General features: G+C 43.5%; 1 protein-coding gene across 8 annotated transcripts in view; it reads left to right on the forward strand.

Moving 5' to 3' along the window:
- Positions 1-13,480, forward strand: part of MARCHF8 (membrane associated ring-CH-type finger 8) — a 107,097-nt gene that overhangs the window by 77,256 nt on the left and 16,361 nt on the right. For all 8 annotated transcript variants that reach the window (XM_025284947.3, XM_044942449.2, XM_025284951.3 and 5 more), the window contains one exon: positions 6,334-6,384. In XM_025284947.3, the coding sequence (XP_025140732.1) occupies positions 6,334-6,384 (51 nt within the window). The remainder of the gene's footprint in view (positions 1-6,333; positions 6,385-13,480) is intronic.

Genomic DNA, 13,480 nt, shown 5'->3' on the forward strand with positions numbered 1-13,480 from the left:
TGGTCCTAACTTTAGGTAGCCAAGCCAAGAACTTGCTATCCAATTTCACCTACAGTACCTATAAAAATTTCTAATTTCTTGATATTTCATAAATATTTCAAGTTTTCTGGGTCTGCCAGGAAGTAAGTGGCTTTCCATTCTTATCTGTAAGGCTGGAAACCCTGTAAACCAGTCTTCCCAAAAAGGCTTTGCATTCATGGCTCCAAGAATGCAACCTAAGTTCCTGAAATGTGCCTCGTCATATCTGATTGAATGAACACCATCCTCAAATGTGAGCTTGGTTGCAAACTCAGTGTTTCCAATTATGTCCTGGTAAGAAAGAAGACAGATTCTTATTGAAACCTATGCAGATAACTTTATTTCTATGAAAATAAGAATATGCAGTAAGAGTTTCTGAATTCTGGAGGGCTCAGACAGGAAGAATAAGATCATTGACAGGAATTATTTTGTTTCAGTTTATGAAAGCAGAGTCTATTGAATTGTGAGTTAAAGGAAGGAGAAAGGGCTTCCTTATATATTTAGAAAATAGAACATTCAGACAATATCAAGAAAGCTTAAACAAGACTAACAATATTCCAGCAATTCATTTAACCTTATTCTATTAATTCTTATTCCATTGACTCTTGATACGAGTTCTGGAAGTCATGACCTGGTCCACTGGTGTGGTCTCAGGGTTGTTTAAACGATGCTGTCAGAAGGCTGTGCTGAAAAGTACCTGGCAGAGTCCTTTGCAGTGAGCCTCTGACACAGCCATATAGCCTGTAGCTGATTGCAAAGGGGCTTCAGGGAAACATCAGACTGAAATAAATAGAAAGTGTTTGTAGATGACAGAGACTTAAATGGCTCTGCTTACTCTGTTAGTGATCATTTTAAAAATGAAATATTTGATAGAATTTCTTTTGAGAAAAATGTAACTGGCAGGGAAATTTGGTTATTTCTCTCACATGCAAAGCATGATAATTAAGTCAACCCCCCAGTTTTGGAGAAATAATTATAAACATAATTAACTTTGTGTTCAAAGAATGCAGTGAACAGTATATCTGGTTTATAAAAATCAGTGAGCATAAACTTTGCAGAGAAAAAAATCTTGAGATATTATAATCCTTAGACATTAACATACCATGAATACAACACAGATTTATCAGGGCTGTCAAGTAAAGAGATTCAGTAAGCCTGGAATAGGTCCTAAACTTCCTGTATATTAATGAAACTCTATAGTAAGTGTTGGGAATCCCCAACTGAAAACCTTGGCTTAGATGATGCTAGATTCAAATATTTAAAGTAGTGACCAAGTTAACATTAAAAAAACAGAAATCATGTCTGATAACAACAATATAATAGAGCATGAGTATATCTCGCTCACGAATCTCTTTTCACTCATGACTTCTTATGGATTTTATCAGTAGTAACAAATCAAGTAAAACGAGTCTGTACCTCTCCCTTCATAGGATAGGGATACAAAAAAAGATACATTTTTGTCATTTTTCAGAGCCCCTTGGGAAATCTCAAAGACAGGTTTAGGAGCAAAAGATATCATGAAAATTTTTTTTGATATTATATGAGAAAATTTTATTTTTTTAATATAAATTTATTTATTTTAATTGGAGGTTAATTTTTATTGTAATTTTATTTTACATTTAGGATTTGATTTTGTGTAGACAAAACCCAGAAGTTTTCAGGAGATTTGAACATTTAAAAGAGAAATCAGATCATGGGTACTTGAAAAGCAATGACTACTCATTTTAAAATTGACGATAAACATTATCCACCACTGTGAGCTTAATCGCTTTGCGATAATTAAAGATTCTTCTGATACAGTTGATGGTCATATTAATGAGTGTGGTTTTTTTGATATTGCATAATACAATGTGTTAATCTTGGAGATTTGCATAATTCAGTGAGCCAGTAATTTCTAAATGGCCAGTGTGTGATGTTACAAAGTCATGCATGGTTAAGATATTGTTTCAAAGAAAGATGGAGCAGTTGATTTTACTGGAGTATTAAAAGTTCATTAATACCAGAGTCTGCATCCCAGGTGATTACTGAGTTTTTATGCAGTACAAAGTAATATCCATAGTTGTTTCATGGTTGTTAAAATGCATACTCCTTTTCTAACTTCATAACTGTATAATGCCAAAGAGTCTTCACTTCAGTCAAAACCATGTATCAGAGGAGATTGAATGTGTAAGTAGATTTGAGAATCCAGCTGTCTTCTATTAATTAGACAATAACAAGATTTATAAAAATATAAAACATGCTACTCTGGAAAAAATAGTTGGTTTTCATAGAAATGTTATTTAACTGGGTTTATTATTAATTCTAAATGAATTAAGAGATACCTATTTTTTAAATTGTCCATTTTAACTTTTAATATAGTAAATATCCATAGGTATAATGCACGTAAACAAAAGGTTTTTTGAGTTCTCAATAATTTTTTATGTTGTAGAGGAGTCCTGAGACTAAAGGTGCTGCTGTACCCCCGGGCGTATGCCATGGGGTATGCATGGCATATACTCCCGTACCCCTCGAGGGTGGAGGAGGGCAGAAGGCATGCTAGAGAATGGAATAGCAGCTGCATCAGGAAAGGAAAATGTGCTCCCAGAAAACATCAAGGGTAATATCTTTAGAACTGTCTTACATATTTACCCTTAACTGCAAAATAGTTTGAGAAAGTGAGAACTTTTGGTTCTTTTGTTGCTCAGAACAATGTTGGAGTTCTGCTGGAGATGATGGATTTTGGTTAGGTAGTTACCAGTGTCTTTTACACATAAACTAGGGTGTGTGTGTGTTTAATGACGTAACTGGTTGTGGTCAGAGTTTCAGGGAAGTTCTGTCATTTCACTTTTGTGCAGATTCCCCAAGACGTGCTTAGACGCCTCACTCCATGGTCTTCTTGTGAGCTCTCGGCTTCTTCAACGGTGTGTTTGGTCTCAGCAGGCTCGCATCTTGGCTCTGCCCCAGGTCCATTTCATTGGAGTCACACATAGACTTGCAAAATCATTGACAGAACTGATTAAATTGGGAAATGTCCCATATATTTCAACAGAGATTCTCTTTATCTTAGTGATTTGGTAACTTCTTAACATTAACAGAACTTTGCTTTCTTATACCCTTAAACTGTTTTTCTCAAACTTGTTTATCTATCTGTTTCCTGACTGATTTATTTATTTGTATTAACTCAATTATGAGCTCACTGCCATCTTTTAAAGAGAAATTTATTTACATTGTCAGGAGTCATGATTCACTTTTCTAAAAAATGAGTCAGATCCCATTTGGATTATTCTGGCCCAGGATTTACAATCAAACTTGAATCTTAAAATGTGGCCTGGAGGCCAGCAGCCTGGGAGTCACCTGGGAGCCCATTAGAAACACAGAATCTCAACTGCCCTCAGACCTAACGGTCTGCATTTTAGCAAGATCCCTAATTCAAATGTACCGAGTTTCGGAAGGACTGGTCTGAAAGAGGCAACAGATGAGAAGAGGAACTGTGTTCTGAGGAGTTTTCTTGTTTAATGTAGAGAAAAAGAGCCCATGAAGAGAGGCAGAGCTGCGAGTCAGCTGGGAGGTGTGTGGTGTGGCATCCCGTGCTTCTCTGAGGAGGGAGCAGGCAGAGGCTGTCCTCTGAAGATGGTGGTACCCACCGGGCAGTCACGGAATGTGCCAGAGGCTGTGTGAAGACAGCTTGCCAGGGTTCTCTCGCTCGGGCACTGAGGCTTAGATTCAGCCTGAGCTGCAGCGAAACGCTCTCTCTCTCTCTGTTATTCCTCATTCCAGTTCTTGATACTGGTGTTCGGTAAACTTTCCCTCTTCTCATTGGAAACCTGACGCTCTTTGACTGCAGGAGGGACGGCGTCGCCCGCGCTGTGCGCTGTGCGCGTGCGCGCGCGCTCCCTGCGTCAGCCTTCCTCCTCCCTCCTGTGCGCTCCTCCTCGGAACGCTGCTTCCAGGCGCTGCCGTGGCGCTGTCCCCCTGGCGCAGGCCTCAGAGCTGGCCTGGTTTCTGTCAGTGCCCTGTGCATGACTCGGTTGTTTGTATGTACCAAATATTGAGGCTTTAAAACATCTGTATCTTCCGGGGCTCTGGGGCCTGTAGAATACTGAATTGTTCTAACAAGGAAAACAGGATAAAGTTTACATCGTTAAGCTTATTTCTCAAGTTCATAGGTAAAGAGCAACTTCTAGATCTCAGTCTTGATTTATAATGTTACCTAGCTTAACAGCTAGGCTCTCCCCACTCAGTACCATTCCCTATGGAATGATGGATGTTGGAAAGGTCTAGGGCATGAATTACTGCTGCTTGGAACTTCTCTGTAGATCTCCAGACGGTGTTAAACTGGCTATTTCTTGTAAGGTAGCAGGTGATTTGATAGCGGTTATAATTGGTTTTCTGTACAAATATACAAAGCATATGGTATCTTTGTTTTAATTTAGTAGACTAAATTGAAATTTAGTAGTAAACCGCCCGCAGATGAGCCTTTAGGTTGGAATTGCAGCAGTGTCCTGTGTTTGTCCCCAGTGCGTTCTCGACTCATGAGTGAAACTTTGATGTTTGTAGATTCACCTTGCCTGTGGATTCTCATTTTCCAGAGAAATAGATATTGGTGATATATTGCCAACACCTTGAACATTCTTTATAATTTTATTCTTTTCCTTTACAGCTAGCTAAGTGATGAGCTTAAGCCCAAGAAACAGTTCATGAAACTAAACACTTAATAACATTGTCATATTGTATTACTTTTAAGAGATATGAACTTCTGTTTGGACTCAGATTTATAAAGTAAGGGAGAATATAATAAAATTATTCCCCAAATTACACAAACACCTTGCTATAAAGACAAGACAATATTGCCAAAACATGTGCTGAGTGGCAGGCTACTTGGGAGGTCTTGAAACATTTCTTCATAATCACTTTAGTGATACCAAGTGTACAGAAGCAAAGTGTACGAAAGTCAAAGCAATCTGTGACTTGATGGATTGAGGGGAAGGAGAAAATCAGAATTTTCTTGATGGCCAGCTTTCTTGAAGGAGAGCCTTAGTGGAATGGAATCAACTCTTCCTCAAAGGAGTTTTTACATGATCCATCCGCTCCTTTGTACTTCCTTCTGATAAAAGAATTCTTCCTCCGTCTCAGCATTTTGTGGTTTTTGCCGTGGTTATTGCCTGGCATGTGAACTGAATGGAGAATAGATAATCTTAAAAATACACATAAGATCGTCTCTTCCATTTCCAGTAGTTTTCTTTTTTTTTTTTTTTAACTCATTTTATTTAAAGCAAGCCTAAGTGGATGCAGGAAAGTTACTGTATTATTTTTAAAAATCATATTTACATTTGGAACCTTCTCTCTCTGTTTTTTTTTTTTTTTTTTTTTTTTTTACAATTTTATACTGTGGAATATTGCTGTATTCATTTGCTAGGGATATCATAACAAAGTACCATAGACTGGATGGTTAAAAACAACAGGAATTTATTTTCTTATTGTTCTGGAAGTTTTAAGTCCAAGATCAAGGTGTCAACAGGTTAGGTTTTTCTTGTGGACCTCTTTCCTTAATGTGTATATAAATGGCTATCTTCTTCCTGTGTCTTCTGTATTCGTATATCTGTGTCCTAATTTGCTTTTCTTATAGGGACATCAGTCATATTGCTTTAGGGCCCACCCTAATGGCCTCATTTTAGTAGTTTCTTCTTTAAAGACTTCCATCTCCAAATGTAGTCACAGTCTCAGTATTGAGAGTTAGGGCATCAACATAATTGAGATTGAGAGGCATTTAGTGGGGAAGAATTTGATAAAAGGACTGTGCAGCTTGAAGGTAGGGGAGTGTGAGAGGGAGGAGACCAGCAGGACTCCGTTGTCTCTACTCCAGGAGGAGTAGGCTTGAGGGAGTAGGTGTGAGCTGTGCCCCTGCAGGGCACTGGCGCTTTCCAGCCAGCCTTTGTGAGGAGCTTGGGCCTTGTTTTCTTTGTCCCTGTCCTATAGCAGCTCCTCACCACACGGACCGCATCACACACAGCTGGAACACAGTTCACCCCTCTGAACCTCCTCTTGAAGGCTTCTTAAGATATGTCTTGCCCTCGTATTTTTACAGTTAGCTCAAAATTTCTGTCCTTTTCTTATTAATAAGTTCCTTTAGGGAAAAGACTCTTGTTTTATTCATATTTGCCAAATTCTCCAGTGTCTAATAGCTGGCCCTGTACACAATAGTTGGTGCACAGCAGATTCTAATTGAGGGAACAATGTGTTAGTAGAATTGTTAGGTTCAGTTACTTGTTAGCCCATTTTAATCAAAACTTGATGCCTTAGGTAAGGTAAACCTAAACCTATTTGGTTTTCTTGCAGAATGAGAAGACTTTGGGACATTCCATGAGTCATTCAAGCAACATTTCTAAGGTAGGGTGCCACTGAAATATGTTATTTTTATAGCTTGGGGTTTTTATATTCTTTTCCTTCATATTTATACCTGGTGTGTGTTTTATACTCTTTTCAAGACATAAGGATCTCAATACATGGCTTTAATCTGCTCTGGAACCGGGTTATATGTGAGGTATATAACAGTTATATTTTTCTAGGGAGGCAGTTCTGAGCATGTGTTTGAGGGGAGTGAGTAATAGGAGAAAACCCTATTTCTTCCAGTAGAAATAATTTACTTTCAGGTAAAAATTCTCAGCTATCAGAGAATCTGTCGCCTCGATTAGGAATGCATTTGAGAGACAGTAACAACAGTTCTCCTGACTTAAATAATCTTGGATTTACGTGGTTCTGATGACAAGATGTCTGGAGGTGGATGCTTCGTGGCTGGTGTGTTGTTTCTCACAGATGTTGCCGGGGACCCAAGCTCTTTCTGCGTCCTGTGTGCCATCTTCCTTGGCACACTGTCATCCTCTTGTCTGACACCTGATGGTCTTGCGTTGGGAGCTGGACCTTAGCTGACACTCGAGCTGTGCAGTCTGTCAGCTGAGAGTGACCCTTTTCAGCCAGAAGGCAACAGCTTTCCCAGAAGCCCCACTCAGTTGCCTGACTTCTGCTCAGATCTCACTGCTGAGAACTGGATCACAAGACCACTGCCAGCTGGAATGTGGCCAGGAAAAGGAGGGCAGAGAGGGTGAAGCAGCCAGCCAACCCGATCACCTGTGGGATAGTCAGTTGGGTCGTCTGTCAGGAGTACATCAGACGCTTGGGGTGACCCCAGAGCCTGCAGGCAGCGTCTCCCATGCCAGTGAGCTCGCTCATGCGCCCTGCTCCTCTCTCAGCCCAGACACAGGCTCCGACCCACCCCTTGTTCGTGCAGGTATGTCTGGGAAGGTTCCTGGCAAAGGTGGACCTTCTCCCCAAATCTGTGTCAGGTCTGGACAGTATGGCAAAACCTGGCCTACTGCCTCAGGCCTTTAATTTCTTTAAAATAGTCACATTATATGCTACATGTTTTTTATTCAGATCACTCTGTATTATACTTTGGAATTAAAAGTAGAATGTAGAAAATCCTTTAAGACATTAATCGGTCTGTTCTTAGGCATACTTGTGATCTAACCATGACATTCTGCCACTGAATTTTGCATGAAAAGAAAATCCATAGTGCTTAGTGTGCCTGAACAGTATTTACAGAGTGCTTCTTGGTTCATTGCTGACCTGTGTGTGTGTGTGTGTGTGAAGTCGCTCAATCATGTCTGACTCTTGGTGACTCCATGGACTGTAGCCCGCCAGGTTTCTCTGTCTGTGAGATTTTCCAGGCAAGAATACCAGAGTGGGTAGCAATTTCATTCTCCAGGGGATCTTCCTGATCCAGGGATCAAACTCGCATCTCATTACGTCTCCGGTATTGGCAAGCAGGTTGTTTACTGCTGCGCCACCTAGGAAGCCTTCCCCCAGATCAGTGGGGGTGGCTTTAGCCCCCTCATATAAATACCTTTCAGTGAATACTGTCAGCTGTCCCAGCCTCCTTTTCTTCCCTTTGCTGTTCCTTCAGCCAGGAATGCAGGAGCTGTAGAACTGTGCAATGGTGCATCGTTAGTGTCAGAATAAAATGGCCAGTGTTGACCTCTGACTTTTTGAAGGAGCTGTCCAAAATGTTTCTCTAGACACAACTCTGCAACAGTGTCTAGAGGAACATTTTATGGGCTTGGCACAGACCTGGGGTGTGGGCCTTCTGAGGTACTTGGTGAGGGTTTTAGGGTAAGGTGAACAAAGGTTTACCAGCCATGTGACTTTGAGTAAGGACACTCCTCTGAACTTTAATTTTTTGAGGAGTAAAATTAGGATAATAATGTGACCTTCAGGCTTGTTGTGAGTCTTAGCGATAATGTTTGCCAGAAGCTGTGTGGCGGCTTCCTCAATGTTGTGAGTCAATAAATAAAGTGACTCTTGCTAAACTTGGTTCAGCCCTGGAGACCTTCAATTGATTGGATCAGGAGAGTCTTATTATTATTTCACTGCTGATTGAAGAATTGCAGGCAGGCTTTGTTTTATTGCATTTCACTTTATTACACTTTTGGAGGTTTGTGGCAACCTTGCTTCGAGGCAGTCAGTCAGCACCATTTTTCCAACAGCATCTGCCCACTTGTCTCTGCGTCACAGTTTGGTAATTCTCCAAATATTTCAAGCTTTTTGTTATTATTATTGTATTTGTTATGGTGATCTGTGATTGGTGGTCTTTGATGTTACTACTGTGACTTGCTGAATCAAGCTCAGGTGGTGGTTAGCATTTTTTAACAATAATGTATTTTTTAATTGAGGTATAGCTTCCCTGATAGTCCAGTTGGTAAAGAATCCACCTGCAATGCAGGAGACCCCGGTTCAGTTCCTGAGTCTGGAAGATCTGGAGAAAGGATAGGCTACCCACTCCAGTATTCTTGGGCTTCCCTTGTGGCTCAGATGGTAAAGAATCTGCCTGTAATGTGGGAGACCTGGGTTCCATTCCTGGGTTGGAAAGATCTCCTGGAGAAGGGAAAGGCTACCCACTGCAGTGTACCGGCCTGGAGAATGCCATGGACTGTACAGTCTATGGGGTTGCAAAGAGTCAGACACCACTGAGCGACTTTAACTTTGTTTTTTAGTTATAGTGTTACTTCAGAGTTAATGAAGAACTGTGAAAGCCCAAAGCTTTTTTTCCATAGTGCAGAAAGGAGATTTGGGCTTCTTGCATTTCAACAGCAGGAATTCCTGCACACTTCACTGGGATCAAAAGAAAACTTCAGGAGTGGGGAGTCTTGTTTGCGCACACAGCTAACTTCGCAGTGATCTCAGCACGAAATTTTGTTGCAAAAGCTTCCTTAAGTATGTTGCTGCTGCTGCTAAGTTACTTCAGTCGTGTCCGACTCTGTGCGACCCCATAGACGGCAGCCCACCAGGCTCCCCCATCCCTGGGGTTCTCCAGGCAAGAACACTGGAGTGAGTTGCCATTTCCTTCTCCAATGCATGAAAGTGAAAAGTGAAAGTGAAGTTGCTCAGTTGTGTCCGACTCTTAGGGACCCCATGGACTGCAGCCCACCAGGCTCCTCCGTCCATGGGATTTTGCAGGCACGAGCACTGGAGTGGGGTGCCGTCGCCTTCTCTGTAAGCGTGTTAGGGATGAGCAGGATGAACGGGGCTGGAGAGCAGAGGGCGGGGCTGCTGTGGCACTGGCTCCTGAGAAGCAGCGCCGTCTTGTTCTGTTTATAAAATAAGCCTGTTATTTGGGGCTACTTTTAGGCCAAGACGTGTAAAACTCTTGTCTTCAGTGTGGCAGATATACTTAAGCAGATGCTTCCTACCCTTGAACTAGAGGACACAAGGGGAGGTCAGTCTACGGACAGGTTATGCTACCCGAGGTTTTGTTTTTGTCAAGAGACGCTTCCTGCCGACTCGGCCTGTGCCCGGGTTTCAGGCTGGTCTGTGCTCATGTCACTCAATCACGTGCAGTCTGCGTTGCGCTCCGTTTAAAAAGCTTACAAAATGTTCTTCGTTACGTCGCCTAAACGCGTACTCTGTCAACCACCGCTGGTGCTGACTCTGCCCTTTGTGGTCTAGAGCTCTCACAGGCAGTGGGGTTTGGGAGGCTTTGTGTTGGAGAGAAGGGAGGGCGTGAGGTGGGTCTCTGCTGTCGGAGTGATGGGCAGCCTCTGACTGGTGGCCATCACTCCTGGGTTACTTGGAGCGTGAGCTGGTGGGGGCATGCACCCAGGTACTGATGTGGCCTTCCAGGGGACTCGGGTGGTCACAGAGGTTGCTCCTGGAAGGCCTGCCATGTAAGGGTGAGGTGACCTGACTCCCTGTCCAGGGGTATTGTACCGTTACGCCCCCACCTGCAAGCTGTCTCATCACCTGGCATAAAGTCCCCTCAACTGTCAGGTGTACAAGGAGGCCCAGTGCAGTGTTTAGGAGTATTACATGAGTTCAGATTTTGTCTGCACATAACTCTGTGCCAGACATTACGCTTTGAATGCTGAGCTAAACAGAGGAGAGAGGAACAAGCAGATGTCCATAAAATACCTTTAGGCAGAATCATGAATGGGAAAGAAAAGGGGCTAAGGTACAAAATTATGAGGCACCAGAGTTGGAAGGGCTGCTCAGGGAAGGTCTGGCTGAGGAGGGGATGCTTACAACAGGACTTAAAGGGTTGAAAGGAGCTGGCCAGGATGGGGTTAAACTGTAGTAGAAAACTGGTTTGTCACCTTCTTGGGAAATCCAGTGCTTTAGGTAGAGATAAAAGGAGGGTATTTGCAGCCTTAGTCAGTAGGAGTGATGGCTCTCCTGGACATCCAGTTGCAGGCGCCTGTAAACCCTGGGGCCGTGTTGGCTGGGGCTGTTCCGGTGAGGACCACTGTTGGGGGGGCCTCCCGGTGGTGCTAGTGGTAAAGAACCCACCTGTCAGTGCAGGAGACAGAAGTGGGTTCGATCCCTGGGTCAGAAAGATCCCCTGGAGGAGGGCATGGCAACCCACTCCAGTATTCTTGCCTGGAGAATCCCATGGACAGAGGAAACTGGCAGGCTGCTGTCCGTTGGGTCACACAGAGTCAGACAAGACTGAAGCAACTTGGCATGTTGTTGTTTAATCGCTAAGTCGTGACTGACTCTTTGTGACCCCATAGACTGTAGCCCGCCAGTCTCCTCTGTCCACGGGATTTCCCAGCCACGAATACTGGAGTGGGTTGCCATTGCCTTCTCCAGGGGATCTTCCAGACCCAGGGATTGGACGTGCGTCTTCTGCAAGGGCAGGCAGATTCTTTACCACTGAGCCACCAGAGAAGCCCTGAGGACCACTGTACTTTGACCAGAAATCCTTTAGAGGAAGATTAGGATTCCCTCGGGAGGCTTGAATTCACTCTATCCAAATGAAATTTTTTAAGATACAGGCACCAGCTTAGGCCGGGTTCACTGTGGGCGCTGTGCTTCCTCGAGCCTCTGCTGACACCTCTCTGGGAGAGTTATCTGCAGGACAGCGCAGCGCCCAGACACGGCATTAGCTTACCCCGAGGGGAGCACTCTCATTCAACTCTGGGAACTGGATTTGGTCCAGGTGACACAATTTCTTGAACAAGTTCACGATGAGCAGTGCTTCCCACAGGGAGATGGCAGTGGCAAGCTGGGCGTTGCTCACGAAGCCTGGAGCACGTGTGCCTCCTCCTCCCTGCGGCCAGGTGAGGTGACTGAGCTCCAGCAGTTTCCGAAGGCTCGTACCCAGCGGAATATTTTAGAGCTCTGCATAATTTTATTCAAGTATCTCAAGAATCATGTGCCTGCCTCTGGTTAATCACATATTCCTGGGGAGAGGTCAGATTGGACATATGTAATGAACACTTAAAATTATAGCTGTTCTCTTGTTTGGCAAGCAGAGCTTGCCTAGAGCTCTTGAATGTTTTCCTATTAGTGTTGCCATTAGCTAGGAATGAGGAGGAGCAGAATGTCACACGTCAGATGTAAACACAGCCTTAGGGTGGCGACTCGCTGGCCACACACCTTGATTTGATCGTCACGATCAAGTTCTCCTTCTGTTTCTGAATACACAGTTAACCAGTGATAGACAGTTTACTCAGACCTTTGGGTTAAGTATAAGGCAGATGTGCCTTTCTCAATTTATACTGAAGAAAGCAGCTATCTCAAAGACAATGTACTTATTTCATTCAATAGAAACAAGGAGAATGAATTGGCAGGGTTAATGGCGTCAAGAGGTGACAGCCTGCTTAATGTGTATCATGAATACCATGTAGCCTCACTTTGGGTCCTGATGATGCTCCATGGTCAATATCTTGCTATTTGGCTCTCCTTTTGCACAAATTGACTGACTGTATTTTCTTCTTCTTCCTCCTGATTTGTTACAGTTGAGTTTTTGGTTATAGCTTTAGACCAGCAGCTTTCAGTTTTGTTCTGGACCCCCTGGCAGAATAAGGGACCAGGCTAAAACTGGTTTCATAATAATATGAAGACATGATTTGCTTGTGTTACTCTCGCTGTCTCACAAGTGTACAGTGGTTTCCAGAGTCTGAGTGGCATGCAAGATGGTATCTTCTGTCTGTCACTAACAGCATGTGAGCTGGTAGTCTTGTGTCTAGGAGTTTCCAATCTTTGGTTGATGTAACCTACATAAACACACGCTCTTTGGGGCCCTCATTGGTTTTTCTTTCTTTCAGTGTGTAAAGTGACCCTGAGACCAACTAGTTCGAGAACCTCTGTTTTAGACATATTAATAGAGATGCAGTTGCTCCAGAGTGTCCTTGTTTTATTCATTCAACAAGTGTTCATTGAACACCTCCTGTGTGCAAGGCGCCATGCAGGACTTAACAGCAGCGACTTATGAACCAACGTGTTGTTCTGTAACATCTTCTTATAAACCTTGACGGTGCCAGGGAAGAAGTGAACAGGGTGCACAGATAGTGAATAATAGGGGTGGAAAGCCTTTTTTGGGGAGGAAGCCGAGGAAGGGCCAGTCATGCTGGGTGGGGTGTGAGAGCACCCCAGGAAGAGGCAGGGGTGGGTGAGATGCTAGGTGGAGGCCGGTGCCGAGTCACAGAGCAGAGAGGGAGGTGGGACTGGGATGTTGAGGCAGCAGTGGGGTTTCAGGCAGGTCTCTGAATATTCTTTTAGATTTTGGGTCAGGGAGGGCATGTGCTTAAAGGGATTACTGATTTCATTTGTTACCTAACATGTTGGCTTTAGAGGAAGAGCCTTAGTATTAAGTTTGAGTTCATCTTGTCTCCGAGTTCCTCTCAGTTGCAATTCCCAGGGCAAAGGTTTACCTGCCAGGTGAGTAGCCTGAGCAGAAACTTCTCATCCCCTGTGAGTGGACGGTGGTAGCCTGTTGGAACGGGGCAGTTCATCACAGAAACACCTGAAAGTTCACTCTGCAGACCAGCGAGCAGCAGCTAGGAGTATAGCTGGAAGCCTTCTCCTCAGTGGGGGCTTTCCAAGAATGGTGTGTCACATTTCTGGATCTCTGATTTTATAAGACCCTCGTAGCAGCCCTATGGATTGTTGGCCTGATTTTTAAATGATTAAATTCCTGTGCCGAGTGGTG

This window comes from Bubalus bubalis, chromosome 4 (genome assembly GCF_019923935.1).
Source record: "Bubalus bubalis isolate 160015118507 breed Murrah chromosome 4, NDDB_SH_1, whole genome shotgun sequence".
Lineage (NCBI taxonomy): Eukaryota > Metazoa > Chordata > Mammalia > Artiodactyla > Bovidae > Bubalus > Bubalus bubalis.